The sequence below is a fragment of the Microplitis demolitor genome, chromosome 7, assembly GCF_026212275.2.
Source record: "Microplitis demolitor isolate Queensland-Clemson2020A chromosome 7, iyMicDemo2.1a, whole genome shotgun sequence".
NCBI lineage: Eukaryota > Metazoa > Arthropoda > Insecta > Hymenoptera > Braconidae > Microplitis > Microplitis demolitor.
In genome coordinates, this window is record NC_068551.1 from 8,080,617 (window position 1) to 8,098,581 (window position 17,965).

The 17,965-nt window shown below is 29.7% G+C and overlaps 1 protein-coding gene across 3 annotated transcripts in view; it reads right to left on the reverse strand.

The window, feature by feature from the left end:
• LOC103580517 (rap1 GTPase-activating protein 1) overlaps positions 1–17,965 on the reverse strand; it is a 90,092-nt gene that overhangs the window by 31,388 nt on the left and 40,739 nt on the right. For all 3 annotated transcript variants that reach the window (XM_008562289.2, XM_008562291.2, XM_008562290.2), the window contains exons 2-3: positions 8,890–8,983; positions 7,525–7,617 (exon numbers count right to left, since the gene is read on the reverse strand). In XM_008562289.2, the coding sequence (XP_008560511.1) occupies positions 7,525–7,617; positions 8,890–8,983 (187 nt within the window). The remainder of the gene's footprint in view (positions 1–7,524; positions 7,618–8,889; positions 8,984–17,965) is intronic.

A 17,965-nucleotide genomic window follows, 5' to 3' on the forward strand; every position in this document is an offset into this window, starting at 1 on the left:
ACTACCTCTCTACTTTATATTACCCTATACTACTCCGATATAATACTTCCATCCACTTCCATCGTCGCGACGCCGTTGCATACTTCATGAGCGTCATAAGTGGATGTTAGAGCGCGGGAGAAAAATCAAGAATATAATCGCTAATTATACTATTGTACTCATACTTTAATTACAAACATACACATTTTTTAACTTTCCGCTAAGAAAATTTTAAATTTCAAAAGTTGACATTCGGAGATCGAGTTTCTATTAGAAGCCAAGGTTTAGAAGTCTCAGGAAAATATTCATACTATTTTCGAAGTGATGTTCGGGGGCCTGTATGTGTGTGTAAATTTTTCAAATTTTTTGAATGGATCGACTAATTTAGAATTTTAGTACGACATTCGTCAAAGTTTATTAATGCTTAAGTTTTATAAGAATTTTAGTTTATTTGATTCAATAGACTTCGCTTAACTGAGGGAAAAAATAACCTTTCGAAAAAATGTATTTTCTTCCTACAAGAAATTATAATATTGAAAATTTCCAGTTCAATATATTTTTGAAGTCAAAATTTTCTTCTTTTATTGTATACTAAGGGATTAAACAAGATGATAGACGAAGCTGAAGTTGACTGCCCGAGCCGAAGGCTGTATGCAAATTTAATAATGAAAACAATAGCTTTTTATGAATATGTTTTTTTTTTATTGAAACTCATATGATATTTTTCATGATGCTAGTATCGAAACTTAGAGTTTTAGTGTCTATATAGCCAGTCGAAACAAGTTAATTTGAAGCCGATGCGTCAAACAACTGTTAGCGAATTCATAATTCAAAAATACCCTCATACAGCGGGCAGAAACACAATTGTGTTTCTGCCCGGTGTTATATTTAATGTTTATTTTCTCGCCTCCGGGCGGAAAGCGTCAACTTTTGTCCCGCTGTACAAAACCAAGTTGCCACTTTCCGCCTCCGTCGACGAGAAAAATAATATATACTCCTCGGGAAGTAAATAAAAAAGCCTCAGATCACATGTTTATTGACCTCGGCTTCACCTCGGCCAACAATTATATGTGATCTAAGTAGTGATGCGAAATGACCGTCATTTTGAGTTTTCTTTCTTAGGGAAGAAATTGATTAATTTGTGTCTGCTAAATCGCATTGGTCGGAAATTGGCTTGTTTCAACCGGAAAAACAGGCATTGAAAGTTTCATTGCAGGGGATATAAATAGTATATTACACAATGAGGGAGAAAAGTAGGACATTTCAACCCGCGTGTATTAGTGCCTACCCGAGATGAAGGTGAAATCCTGGCCTGTCTTCTTCCGTGGTGTGCATACTATTTTTCACCAGATCTGTACCCGAAAGTTTAAATGTTTACTTCCGTTTGTGGGAAGAATGGAGCATGCGCTAATTGTCATCATTTGGTTTCTCTTTACAGGAAAAGAACGACTTTCTTCCCTCTAAACAGGGCGGGAATCTAAACTTTCGTCGTAGGTATGGTGAAAAATATAATTGATTTTCAAGTTAGATATAAAATTAATATTGCAATAATTTTGATTGATTTATTACGTTAGAGAATATTGTTTTTACAAAAATTATTTTTTCTCTCAGTATATTTTCAAAAAAAAATTATCAACAAAAATATATTTGTTGATTTAGTATACAATTCTCTGTATTTACTTTTTCTTTATCTTATGTTACATAGTCAAATATGATAAAAAATAATCATACAGTTTTTCCTTCCTATTTACTATGAGAACTTTCGGGATTCTTATCGTTCTTTTTCTATTTAAATTTACTAAAGCTTAATTTAATTTATTTTCATACTCATTATCGTTATTAAACCTTTTTATACTGAATTGAAATTTTATGTTTACGAAAAAATGGAAAAAATACAAAATGTAGAAAACACTAATAAAATAAAATTTCTAAATAACGATTAATTTTCAAAAGAAAAAAAAACAGGCATTTTTATTCATAAAAAGATTTAAAAAATCATTCATTTTCCTTATATACTTTTTTTAGCAGGCCAACGGATGTAGTTTCGTGGTCGACTTATTTCATTGTCGAGTAACTCTCCGGTGTACGCACCACCGACTTTCCGTTTCTTTGTGTTTCTATCATCCCTCCATTACATTTCTACTGGTTCTCTTATTTCACCGTTCCACTTCCTGCTGATACTAACCCTCAAAAAACCATCATAAATTTAACCTTGGTAACTACTTATTGAATAAAATACAGGTATAATACATACATACACAAATGAATTTTTTTTTTTTTGTGTACTTATCTGTTATTCTCTCATGTGGTTTTTACTAAATAAAAAACAAAGAGAACGACAATACAATTCAGATGTTTTCAAGACTCGTGCTGAGTTGTTTATCTCACTAATAAAACTTAGTGATGCAACATTAATTAATAATTAAAATTTATGATATTAAAATATCTGAAAAACGGATGACCCTGTAACCCCCAAACTTTTTGCTGTTTTTGAGTTCAGAGAACTCGAAACTGTTATTATTTGTAAATTTTTGACGCTCAAAAGACGCTTGGACCAAATCGAAGAACCCTTTTATTAAGAAAGGTCATTTTTGGAATAGATCGACCGATTCGCACTTGCTTTGCGGCAATCGAAAGTACTTTTTGAGACTTTGCTTTGATTAAATGTTGAAGTAAGTTGATCGAGCCCGTTCGATTGCCGCAACGACAAAAATTAGTTTACACACACGCATACACTCTAGAGCATCACTCTGAAAATAGTCAGAATAGCATCCTAGGACCTCAAAACGTCAAGATCTGATGAAAACTTAATTTTTAAAACCTGGACTGAAACCAATGACTTCCTTTTTTTTAAAAATTTTTAATTTCTATAGCAGGACATTTAAAATAATCATCATTAAAAAATTACAAGATGTTGCATGTTAAATGAATAAATCATTTCATGATGATATAAAACATTAGTGATCTAACAGTAATGTATAAAAGTCCGTTAAGAATATATAGTTTAAAAGTTTCATTAAAATTACACTCATTAAACAAGTATTGTATTAAACGAGACTTAAAAAAAGTAAAATAGAGAAACAAGAATAATAACCATAGAGTTCCCATGATAGTCGAACACAGTTTGTGATCACCTGTGTATACAACGAACGTGAATATACATAGAAATCTTAAATCTTTACGGTTGGTGAATAAAAACTCTTCGAATCATAAAAATCTTTTCAAGGAATGAATGATAATCATTATAACAAATAAAAATTTATAATGATTGCCAGACACAATTAGATTTGTGAATATTCATTCCTGTTGAAATAAGTATTAAAAAAAGAAAAAGGACATAGTCTGAGAGACTGCGCCAAGTATCCATCTTTATTGCACACAAAACACAGCTCTGATCCCCAGCTCCAGAAGTTTTTTATATTTTTATTTTGACCTAATATGACCCTTTGGAATAAAGACCTGACCACGACACGACAGTCTCCCACGGACTCTTTTCTTATATTACTTATATTACTCTTCCCTGTAGTTTTTTATGGCTCCTTTTACAATGTTACCTTATCAGATTACCGTCAATGGCACTACTGTTATCGCCCCTTGGTCATTGTATTTTTACAATTATTAATGTGTTATAATTTTTATTAACAATAATAAAAAATTTTCGTTTACCTTTATTATTAATTAACTATTTTTATTATTATTTAGAAAAGTTTTTGATTTAAAATCAGTTAATTCTATATAAATCTCACTTATAATATATTTATGTTGCTTTTTTTTTTGCTGCAGGACTTCCTAAGTCATAATAAAAAGAACGATAACATTAATACTTTATACTTTGTTCACTGTACCTTACAAGGCTAAGATAAAATCTTGTTTTTTGTGATGTGGCTCTCCATCATCACATATAAAACGATGAAACTATGGAATAAAAATTTAATTTCAAGGGGTTTGGATTACTTATAAATTAACAAATCTTAGATGCATAAAAGTTCATAATACTGCCATCTATACTTCATTTTGGATACAAGATCTTTTTTATCGACAAGAAGATCGTACCGATTGTCAAGTGAGTAGATTTTTTTTTCGGGCTTACCAGGAGATTCATTGATTACCGACAAATGTAACAAAATAGTTTCTATTCTATCGACATACGATATTACAAGAAATACTTTATCAATCCTGATAGCAAGACTTTCTGGTCAGAAAGTTGGTGACGATTAGTTGCGATAAAGTAGAGGACAACTTGTCAACAATTTTAAGCTTTTGTAAATGTTGACTACAAATTGGTACCAATTTTCCCAGAAAGTTGAGGACAATCTATTGCCGCAACCTGTCGTCAACTTTCTGAAAAAACTGAAGGTGCCTTCAATTTTCTCAGAAAGTTGCTAACAACTTGTAGTCAACAGTTACAAAGGGTGAAGTTGTCGTCACGTTAATCGCAACTAATGGACACCAACTTCTTGACCATAAAGTCTGGCTATCAGGATAACCACTTCGTTCGCAATTTGATGTAAGTTTGCAGCTGAGATTTGACGCCAACTTTCCAGCAGTAAGTTGGCGAGCACAACAGCTGATGCAGAAAGTTGCCATCGATTTGGCGGAAACTTTCTGTATCAACTTACCTTCAAATTTTCAGCTGTTAATCGTCGCCAATTTTCTTAGAAAGTTTGAGTCAACTTGTAGCCAATAGTTGGATAGTCAAATGTTACCTTCAACTTGACGGCGCATTAGTCAAAACTGTTTCTCTGTGACTTAGTTGCAAAGAAACTGCGTTTATCTTGGATATTAAGCACACAAAAACTAGATGGTTTAAAAAAAAACCACCTGACGAACAGATAGACAATAAATAGAGATGTGTGAATAGTATTCATATCGAATTGACTATCATTATTCCATTCGAAATTCGATTCAAATTCAATTATTTGGTTCAAATTTCGAATATTAAATTTCAACTCAAATACGACAAGTTATGGAAATTTTTCACAATAATTGACCGTTGACTCAGATTTTTCGAGCAATTCGTAAGTTGATGAATAGTTGAAACTTTTGAATTATTTAAAAATTCAAATTCTTAATTCAAAATTTTGAAAAAAATGTCAATATTCGATGCAGCACGAATAATTTCAATTTGAATAATTTGCGCATCCTTGACAATAAAATCCTAAAATGGTATTTCGTGATCAATATTATCAAAAATTTATGACGCTATAAATATTTGAAATTATTATACATGCATGACTCATTCATTTAAATTTGTTTGTGATTATACAGGAGACCGTTGTGCAATATGATACCTATAAAAATAATGAATGAAGAATTGAAAAAAAAAAAAAGTTTTATTGACGAGTATAATAAAACTTGCGAAAAATAAATCTCCATAGTTTTATTTGAGTTCTGTTTATTGTTAAACAAAAACTTTTTGAAATCAATCATAACTTATAACTCTCCGTCACTTCTGCTTTCGTACTGTCTTACTTGTAATACAACAAATGATTTGAAGAGTTTTTTGTGGCGCAAATATAATAGCTCTGTATCAATAGAGCGACAAATATATACAGAGGTCAATAGATTAAAGTTTTATGCATGGTTATTTATTAATAAACTTCTGAAACGTGATAATATGAACAATACAATTAAATAAAATTTGCTTCTAATCGAAGATAAATAATATATACGAAAAATTCGAGTCGATTTATTCAAAACCAGCAATACTCGATTGCCCACTTCGCATTACACAACTCACGTGCTCTTTTATTTCAAATGAGACGAAATTTTTTCTGCAACGTGACCAAGCTCGAAGACGTTTGCGTCCGTAATCTTCGAAAAGATCCACATTAAATAATAAATATAGGGAGAGAATTTCTTTATCATTGTTCGCAACCTCTAAATCGCTCGCTAAAATTTTCCTATCGCTACCAAAAAAAAAAATCCCAGGTAATAAATTTTAATAACAGCGGTGGACATAGTATACGTAAAAATTATCAAAAAGTTGTTTTTAACACTCACAGCAATATATTTATATAATTAATCTATCTAAAAAGATATTTTTTTTTTTGTTCAAAGTATCGTCGCTTAAATAAGAACCGAGCAAAGTACCAATTGACACCTTACATTTTTAAATTCAGGACAGCTTCTGTGACAAGATAAGTAAGAACCCAATTAGGACAGTTTTTTGTAAGGCTTGGCCACTATTTTTCTGTACCTCGTAAATTTATTACATACTAAAAAATTGTTTGTCAAAATTAACACTAATCGCATATAAAAAAAATGGTTTACACTTATATTTTTTCGTTATTTCACGTTACGTCGATGTGTAAAAAAAGTTACACACATATATGTTAAAAATAATACTAATAAATAATAAAATATTGTGTGTTAAAGTAAAAAATAAGTCGATTAGAATTGATCAAACAAGATAGTAATGGTATATTTAATTTACACAAAAATTTGTTAAATATTCAACCGTCAAATTTTAACACGGTTTTTTTTTACACATTGACGAAATATAGTCTGTTATGTAAGTAGTAGTTCTTATACCCTTAAACTAAACCAGACAAATATATTAAATTTAGAATAAAAAAATCTCGATCTGATCTCAATTGCAAAACTTATAGTAATTTATCTAACGTAAATTTTGAAATCACTAAAAAGTAGTGTCGTATGAAATCTAATGTCTATTGTGTAAAAATTTTCATGAGTCATACAGGTATAATAAGTATAGATTAATGATTTTTACGATTGATACTGTACATATCAATAGAAAAATACACAATTGATATTTGTAAAAAAGAAATGTAAAGAAAAATACAAAGGAATGAAAAAGAAAATGAAACTCGCTAAATTGTTAACTTAACTCTGAAAACAGACCATGAAGAAATGATTTGATGCGGCTAAGGTCAGCCGTTTTCCATGAAAAATTGCCATCATTCATTTCATTTCCAAGTCACTAAAAATTACGATAGAGGCGGCGATTCTTTAGTGAAGACAGAAGAAGATTAGTTTTGGAAAAAAATTGAAAATAAAACTAGCTGACATCCCAAATATTATTAATGGTTTGTTAGACGAAACAACTTTTATATATATAAAGGAATCTAATATTTACAATCGTTTAGAGAAACGATCTCAGTATATCAATGGAGAATATAATATTAGTCGCAAAGCAAACTAATAGTGAATTTATAAACATATTTTTCAAAATTTATCATTTTTTTTTAATTATTTGTGATAATTATTTATTAGAAAGTGATAGATTAAATTATAAATTATCTATTATTCAACAGATCACTCATATATTTATTATCAAGGACCTTAAGTGTTCGTTTAGATTATCCCCTTAATAATTCTGTCTATATATAGAATCTAATATATTTACCGTCCCACAGACTAAGTCTAAAAAAAAATTTCTGTACATAAATATCTTCAAATTAATTGAGCATCCATTTATAAAAATAACTTTGAATACGATATATATATATTTATAATAAAAATAATAAAAGGTTAATGGATGTCGATGTATGCTGCATTAATATCAGAAATATTCTATCATACCTGAGAAAAATACGGTGGCAATACACAGCGTTGATCATCAAGTCTTGAGCTTTGAACCCTCTCAAGCAATTCGAACAGATCATGGGTCGTATTCTGTAACAAAATAGTAAAATTCAAGAAAAGTTCTTGAGGTCAGAGTGAGTCACGTATTTTTCGCAGCATGTTTAAGAAGGGAAAACAAAGAAAAATTTAACAATTTTACAAATATTTCATTTTTACATAAATGGAAATTTCTACTTTGTCAACATGAAAATTATTTCTATGTTAACATAGAAAATTTTCCCATGTTGAGTGATTTCCTACGTCATTAAAGGAATTTCAGCAATGTTAACACAGGAATTTTTGCAATGTCTACATAGGAATTGTTCCTATATCACATAGTTATTTTTTCCATGTTGGTATAGAAAAATTTACATTGTCGATATAGAAATGATTTGTATGTAACAAAGCAAAATTTTCTATATGACATAGTTACAATTCATATGTTGACATAGTAAAACTTACAGCATCAACAGAGGAATTTCCCCTAAACAAAATTAGAAAAACTCCCATTTTTTTCTCTGCGTGTATATTGAAATCAAGTTAAAAAAATCTCAAAGACATTGTTGGTATAGTGAATAGAAGCTTGAAAAAGGGTGAACCGCTGAAAGTAATTTGAAACAGAATGGCAATTGTCAAAACAGGTACATTGAAATGTCAACAGTAGGATATTTATTTCTACAAGCTAAGAGAGTAATAGATTTATAAAGAAAAATAGAAAAATCCCAAAAAGACGTCAAACTCAGAGTCCCAAAATCTCATTGGTTGAGATGAAAAAAGTTTATTTTTTAAAATATTTTTTAAACTTTCCAAAATCACTTTTGTAAATATAATAGAGCATTATTTTGAATATTTTTTTGTTAAATTTTAAACCATTATTTTTCAAGAATCAGGTGTCAGTCGAAAAATGTTAATGACGTTTGTTTTATAATAAAAACTAATCAAAATTTGTTTACTTTATTTGCATCCAATAATTATGTGAAATGTAATTTGTCTTTGTAAATTACTTATGAGAAAATTTAATATAATCAAATGTATTTAAGTTTCAGAAATTTTCTTTTTCATCTTTTTTGGGGGTATCCCTTTTTCCCGGAAAAAATGAAATTTTTTTTTTTGACGGCAGCTGAAAATGTTTCTATTCACACGTTGAGTTTCATTAAAAAAAGAAAAAAAAAATTAACGTATTTGAGTCCCCGAAAACTTGGTCTTCCCTTCAGTACCCCGTTTTAACCCGACCCCTATAACTAAAAATCAATGGCGTGAAATCGTCCAAAATCTCAGTCGAATTGTATATATATATATTTATATAATTTATCATTAATTTACCTTATCCGAATTTTCTCGGCAATCATGACGTTCATTTACTGCCAACTTTCTTGAATCAGTTCCAGAGTAAACCGATTGTTCCAGCTGTTGTCTCCTGAAACATTTAATTAATTTTTGTTTTTCTTTAAATTATATAAAATAACAATAAAAAATAAAATGAAAAATATAGTTCACATTAATAAATCAACGATTTAAAATTTCTAACCAAATGAAAATATGAAATGCGTCTGAACATTTTTTTGAATAGTTTTTTTCCGCCTTTCGCAAGAATTTCTTGTATGTTGCAATACGCGAGGTCGGTAGGAGCGTCTGACAGATGTAAGAGTGTCTTCAACATAACAGCTTTCACAGCTTCTCAATATAATAGCCAGAAGAATCGGAAAAGAAGCAAGAAAACCTCTATAAGTTGCGTTTATACTTAAATACAAGCCTGACACCCCCATAAAGAAGATTTTTCGTTAAAGTTACACATCTGGCGGCAGCTGTATTTTTTCTAATCAACAACCCTATGTGTTTAATCTAGAAATGTATATAAATGCTCGCACGTTCCGTATTTTGTGGTAAACATCGGTTCGGGGGAGGTGAAATGTAAACTCATTAATAGCGGCTGGTTTAATAAGGAAAAAATACTATTGAATTAATATATTGTCTACAATAAACAATGATATAAGTATACTTGTCATTAATGTACACAAAAATTAGAAAATTTCTAAAAGTGGAAGGTCATAATAAACGGTCAGAGGTTTGAGTGTACAATAAAAATAGCTTTGTCATGGATAATTTAAAAACTAATAATATTATCTTTACTCGATGACTCATTATTAACCTTTCAAAATATACAAAAACGTGTATTTACATGCTTATAATTCTTTTTTTTTCCATCATATTACTATTATGGAAAACAAAAAATTTTTGGATTATGATCACATACTTTATTATCCTATAATAATAATAATTACATCGTTTGAAAATTTTATTTCCAACATACACGTGCACGTGGACACTTTTTTAATAGCGAGCATAATAATTCTTGTACACTGCGAAAAAAATAAAAGGAAGTTTACTTTAAAATATATGTATGAGTAGAAATTAATAAAGTTAATGTACTGTTCAGGTCCATACTTACACGGAAAAAAATAGATATGCTGCAACAGGACGCAGTCCTGTGGGAGCAACAGGATTTTTGTTACAGCGACAGGACAAATTCCTGTTGCTTCCACAGGCCTGCATTCTGTTGCAGCGCCTATTTTTTTTCTGTGTAGAATTATCAAAAGTCAGGTTTATCAGACCAACATTCTTTGTATATTGAAACCTTAAAACGCTATTGAAATTGTGTAATTTTTACTATCTTGAGAATTTTATTTTCATTTATATCTAGTAACTTCTATTATTCAAATATGCCAATAAATATAAACTACATTTGTAAACTTAACTACATGTTTAGTGAAATTAACTATACGCATCGTAGTAAATTTTACTATCATATTAGAACAGAATTAAATAAACTTGAATTTTTATTAGTTTTTTTCGATTTTTTAATGTTACTGCTATCATTTACGGCATGTAAATTAGTAGTGGTATAAATGTCGATACTTAAAAATGATTTGACTTGACCGAGATTCGAACCTTGATCCCTCGCGTGAGAATCTAGCCATCTAGTCTGCCGGTGTTATCCCATGCAGGAGCTGCTGAAGTTGAACAAAGGGCCCCTACTTGGTCCAGCACTGGGGAACCTAGCTTTGGCACACCTATATTAGCCCATGCTTGGCTCAAGATTGGGTACTCAGTCCTGGCCGTTACAATGATTACTCGGGCTTGGGCCAAGAATGGATAACCTAGCCTTGGCCGTCCAATGGCAATCCAGACTCGGGCCAAGGTAGGATTACCCAAGTTTGACTATACCTATGGTTTAATAAATAGATCATATAAATGTATCAGCTCAACATTAGTAGGTTTGTCCAGTAGCTACTGTTCGGACCCAGCAATCAGGACGGCAGTTCCCGCCCAGATCCCAGCAGAATTTTTACCGAGTTTTTTTAACATCATTTACCTTCCTTAGATAGTTTAAACGTTAATGATCATGAACTCTACGAGATTAATAATAATAAAATTTTTTTTAAATTAAATTTATTCATTTACCTCGAGGCATGGGCCAGATCTGGAAACCAAGCATGGCCCAGGTTTGATAACCAAGCATGGGTCAGACCTGGCAACCAAGGTTCTACAAAGTTGGGCCAAGCCTGGGCCCGTAGTACTTTCCTCTCCGGGATGTCTCTTTTGAACAAAAGTTTCTGAACTTGTAGTACATATTCGTATGCTCAATGTACCAATTGTTAATTTCATCGACCTGTCTTTGGTAAACTACAACCTGTTTCGTAATTTTTAGTTGCTATATAATATTTAACACTACGCTATTCATCTGATTTACAGAAATTATTATATAGATAGTTACTATTTCACGATGTAGAGTATTTCACACATACTTTTAGTTAATTTTTATAAAAAAAAAAATCGTTAAATCGTATAATGAAAAGTATACATAATATTCATTGTTTAATTATAACAAGGTTATAATTAAAAATTCTCTTTACACAAATTAATATTTTATCAATGAAACAGCAATAAAATTAATAATATAGTAATTTTTTAGGTAAACATATAGCTCTTAGTATCATTTTGTGATTTTTACTATAAATTTGACAATAAATAATAAAAATAATGCAATCATTGATTTGCATTAATATTTTTTACTAAACTATATTAAATATTATAATATTGTCGAGACTCGTTTTCTCCGTGTATGAATAAGAGTGATATATATAAATTTGTAAAGAGAATATTTGTTTCACATCTTATGTACAAATATACTGATTTGAATAGTCCTTGTAATAATAGAAATACTTGAATGCCATAAAAAGCTGATTAGATATTAAGGTTACACTAGTATGTCCTGCATAGCTCGAATAGGCTTAATTTTTTTTTAAATTATTTTGTCAGTTGCCGAACTAATAATCATCTTACTTTATCAATTTCCGTAAGGATTGTTTGTAATTTACTGACTCCTTCAAAAGAAACGTTCGAACTTAATCTAACTTATTTTAATTTTGTGCTATGATATCATTCGAATAAATAAAGTAATATAATTAATGGTGTAGCAATCGAAAGGATTTATCAAAATTTAGAATTGAATATAAAAATAAAAGAAAATACATAGTCATTGATTAATTAATTATAATTATCCCAAATAATTTATTAACTAACTTTTACCAATCTTATAAGTTATTCATTACATTCAGATTCAATAAATTAAATTGTCGCATTTGTTTCTATACGACATTGATATTAAATAAATCGACTTAAGCTTTAAATATGTAAAATTATTTTTATCATCTCACACTCATGCAGTTATTTTGTCGGAATAAATACTAAAAACCATGTTGGTTTTCTTGGCTTTTTAAACACATTTGCGAGGCACATTCCCACAGGATCATATTACCGTTTCACACGTATGTCTGCATCACGATAATTATTATTGTAGGCGCGGCAATTTAATTGGTTTAAGTTAATAAAAACATAAACTCACAGTATAAAACTTACAGAATATTTTATTACTTTATTATATTCTGTATGACAATAACCATAAATATCCCATAATGGTTTTAACTATAAAATTTGATAATAATTATAGAAACTACTATTAGGAAAACATTGTTTTCATTGTACTTTTTTGTAATAACAAAGAAAAATATGATTTTTGACCTGTCTATAAATGGGTTTTATATTTCATTAATAGTATATTGTGTGACAAGGGACGAAACAAAACGATTTCAGAGCAGGGTGAAGTTGGCACAATATTTTTCATGATTACCTGCATTCAAACTTGAAGCTTCATTTTCATCAGCCAGTCAGAAATAAGTTAATTTAAGGCCAATGGTTTGATCAACTACGAATTGTAGTAGTCTAATTCGTTGGATTAGTGATTTATTTAGGTTTATAACTACACTCTTTACAATGCTCGACTAATGTTAATTGATTTCCACAATAAGTAATAAAACCCGTAGAGTATAGTTATAGATAATGTGATACAATCTATTAAAGTATAAGGTAAATGTCCCAATACCGGAACGACGAAGAGTATATGACTGATTTTTATCGTTTTAAAAATATTAAAATAAATTATAAACGAAAATAATTTATTACATCATATAGAATACACATTTACCAATTCAAAAATAATCAAATAAGTTTATTTTTCTTAAATTTAATATAAAAAAAAAAATAATATAGCTCGAAGAGCTCGAAAATATATCTACACTAATGTTTTCGAGCTCTTTGAGGTCGAAAACAGCGGGAAGTTTTGGGGCTGGCCCGCAGGGTCAACCGACGCCCAGATTTTTTTTTTCATATTTTAAATATTTTATAAAATCTATTTTATATCTTATTTTTTAACTGAAGGATTAAGGTTTTAAATAAAGAAAGTTTTATTTAGTTTCATCGCGTACGAGTTGAAATATAATATAATGATTATCAAATCGTTCCGGTATTGAGTCTTGTTCCGGTATTGGGACATTTACCTTAAGTATAAATGTCAAAACAGTACTCCGCGATTATAATGATACGATAAGATAAAAGAGAAAACGGGGCCAGTGTCGCAAGCTGGTGGTGTGATACTCACAAAGGCTGAGGAAAATCTGCCTCATGCTCTTTGACTCTTGAGGGTGTTAGCTTTTGCTAATACTTAGAGTTGTTCTTGAGATTCCGTGACGTCATAAGCCCCTTGAATGCCGGGGAAGGGATTTTACGACCCGAAGAGTACGGTGATTGATGGAATTTTTTTGAGATTGAAAAAATACTCTCACATAATGTAAGTAAATTGTGATTTGCAATTTATAATACAACAGAAACTATAAATGCTATAGTATATTCATAAAAGTACTTTTTTCTCTCAGTATAACGATAAGAATTTTATCAAAAAAATTTTTCAAGGTTTACGCCAGACTTGCCGGAACAGTTTCATAGCAGGCTCGTCGAACAGGGTTCAGACCAGGCATGCCGGATCGGGTCCTAAGTACTCATCAGCGTTACATGTCAGGTCGAGTACTAGTTAGTATCAATACAGGTCAAAATTTCTAGTCAGTTATATATATAATGACAAGTATCAAAGTTAACAAAGAAACTGGGAATGCCTCCGGTCAGCTGACAGGAACATTATTTGCTTCTTCATAAGCGACAAAACAAGTTTGTTTTTACTTGCTGACTGAAGGCATTCGCAATTTACGCGTTTGCTAAAATTTTTTCACGGCATTGGACAAAATTTAGCTTGTTAGAGACACTGAAACTTTAAGTTTCGATGATTGTATCATGAAAATATTTTATTCATTATAAGCTTTTACGTTTTTGAAGTTTTATAACAAGAGATATAAAAGAAGAATTACCGTATGTCAATCTTATTGTTAACAATTAATGATAGGCAGATGTTTTCCAAGAATATCTAATTTTTGTTTTCTTCTTATTTATATAATCTCAATTTAATACAACAACATATATAAATATGTTAATATGATTGTATCTTACAATTATACATGAAAAATGATGGATTGCATCGATAATTTGTTCAGCAAGCAATAGATTTTTTTATGGTGTCCTTTATAATCGATAGTAACCGATTTGTCAATGTCACCATTTTCGTCATTATTTATTTTTCCTCAAAAAAATTATTTGATAGAAATAAAAGATTACAACTTTATTGAAAAACTTTAACACTTATAAGAAAAAAAAATTTCATAGCTTGATGAAGATAAAAGCAACATCTAAAGATATTACAATAACTATTATTATTGTTGTTATCATGCATTTGGAAGACAACATAACGTCAAATGTCAAAACTGAATTTTGGACTAATATCGTTGCAAAAATCTTATACAAGCCCGTATCTTCAGATCTGCAACTTCGATTAAATATTAATAAAAACAATGCCCAAGTCATTATATATTTATTTCGATTGGGTGGTTTTGTCAATCTATTGTTATCTATAATTGGCTTTTTATATTTTCTACCCATTTTTCAATCAACATTTTAACGACTCCATTGTTATTCTTATCGTCATTCTGGCCACTGCAATACTGTTGAGTGAATTTTGTTCGTTATTTGCTCACTCAAACGTAATATCATTTTGCCCCAGTACGTGGATTAAAATCTCTTCTCTTTATTTTATTTTCTATCTTTCTCTTTTAATTGAAAAGAATAATATATGAATACGAGAGAAAAATAGGAGAATGGAAGAAAAAAATTGAATGGATGGATGTTCAAACACTTTGCAAGTGCGTATGAGTATATGAATCGTCATTTGACGTGTAACAAAATTGACTTTGTGAAAAATTAATCATATAAAAAAAAAGTATATTGTGAAGTGGCTTTCCACAGATTGTGAGGATTTTCGAATCAATGAATTTAACCAATTCCAACTTTCATAATACAAATTATTCGACACGCATAACATAAAATTTTATTAAACTATTAGTTTAATTTAAATCTTTCTATGTTTACTAGTTTACTTACAATGATTGAGAGTATACATTATTTTACTTAACAACGTTTTGGATTAAAATATATATTTAATAACCATACCCGGGCTAGTATAACAATTTATACTAAAAATAATTTTTTAAGTCATCAATTTCGTATTCAAGTAGATTGTTTGGGGTTAAATAATTGTACTAAATTCGCCCATTTCGGATTTAATATAACACATATATTAAGGGTGTGCAAAAAGTATGAACTTATAAATTATTTGAATCGAATCGAATTGAACTATTGGGCTCAAACTTCGATTCGAATAATTTGAATTTATTTAATTGTTCGTGAATTTTCTTTTGAACAACTTAAAATTGTAATATTTTTTCCAATAATTGAATTATTCGATTCGAACACGATTCGCACACCTCTACATATATATGTAAATTGAAAATTGGTAAGTAATTGGTACTTTGAATACTTACACTAACCCGCATATAAGTTACATAATATAATAAGCTGTCATTATTAGTTATTACAATTTGTATTTCCAATTTTTGGCAATCAATAAAATCCTTCCCGTAAAAAAATTCAATTATACATATGATTGAATAAATTTAAGTTTCCATAGAAAATGAAATAATATCGATATTTTATATAATTAATTAATCGACTTTATAACGTTAAAAAAATGTATACGTGTCTACATCATGAACGAAAAAGAAACTTTTATGACTTCTGTAACAGTTGATAATAAATAGTTGACAAAGTCTTATCTTATGGAAAATGATGCGTTATAAAAAAACTGATCCAACACTATACATAATATAAACCTATAGCATTAATAGTATAAACCAGTATGCTATAGGTGGTAAATGTATTTTTAAAAATAAAAGAAGAAAAAAATTATAGTGGTGATAAGGGGGCAAACATCAAGGGAGAAGGTAAGAAAAAATAATAAACAGAGGCTTTGGTAATTTTGGGGGATCAGTCTCGAGGGGTTGACGACAACGTGATATATATGCATACATATGGTGCGCATCGTAAAGCTACGAGTTTATATAGCGAGTAAAAACATGCATTCTCGACATATCCCATATGACGAATATAGATGCTGGAACTTATGATAAAAAATATATGTGTCTGAACGGAAATATATATATATACATCTATATATAATGAAAGTAAAAGAATCCACTCGACGATATTATATTTGCATAACCATATTTCTCTCCTCATTTACTATTATTATGAGCATCAACTTATTGTTAGAAATTCGACATAATGCACCCAGTATCGTTTTGACATTTGCATTATAACAAAGAGAGCATTCACGCCTCTTCTAGTGGACTCTCAATTTAAGACCCCCGATAGCGCAACAAAGAGAAAAATAAAAATAAGAGCATAAATAAAGAATTATTAAATGCAAGACCCCCTGTGGATACTCTTAAATCTGACAACTAACTTAGAGTACCTACTTAAGTTATAGATGGATTCAATTCTTGTACACTCTTTTATTATTATTGTTATTATTATTATTATAATCATTGATTTACCGTATATCGAGTTCACTAGCTGCGAGAAATCTAGTGTAGGAAATTATACGCGGATATTAGCATACTATAGTTTAAAAGCGGTTTATTAAATGAGATGTTACGGAGATGATATTTGGAATCAATTATTGCTAAGTAATTAATTTTTTTACCTTTTAATTAAGTAACTGGTCGACTATTAATCTGATTAGTTTTCAAATTTGATATCAGATCTAAATCGTTGTTAAATTTTCCCATCGGCACAAGACATTTCGATACGACAACAATCAACCGTGATAAAGAACAACAACTTTGGAGTTATATTCTATGATACAAAAAATATGAAATTCAATAATAATATTTATAATTTATTTACTTCAATAAAACAAAATAAGTTTGATCTTTACAATTTTACACTAAATAATTCTAAGTTCAAATAACTCCAAAAAATATATCTGATAAATTATTCGAGCTCATACCACAACAAATTCTACATAAAAAATGTGATCAACTTACATATTGTCGATTGACAATTTTTTGCTTTTTAATTTTGATTTTACAAAGATGTTTGAAAAGATTAATAATCATTCAATTTTTTTGATCAAATAATAATCATTGATCATATACTTTTCAAAATAGTATAACACATGCATATTTTTGGACTTTACATAATTTTTTTGTTATTAGTTGAAAACACTGATTTGCAGTCAATCTTATGCTGTTAATTCATAATAACGTTTTTAAGACCAATTCGAAAAATTTACAATAAAGCCCGAAATTTCAGTGCTTAATTGACAAAAGGCTTATATTACAACTTTGATTTGAAAATTTCAGGGGAGGAACATCTAGTATGTTAATACGTTTTAAAATATACATGCACGCGAGGATGATTCAACGAACATTTGGGAGCAACGCACACACGAGTCTGAATTTAGTAATGACCAACCGATTGTACATCGGTTGCACGTAATTCAATGCTAATGATGGGGTGGCGGTGATGTAAAGCGCTGTGAATACCGTAACGTGTGTTT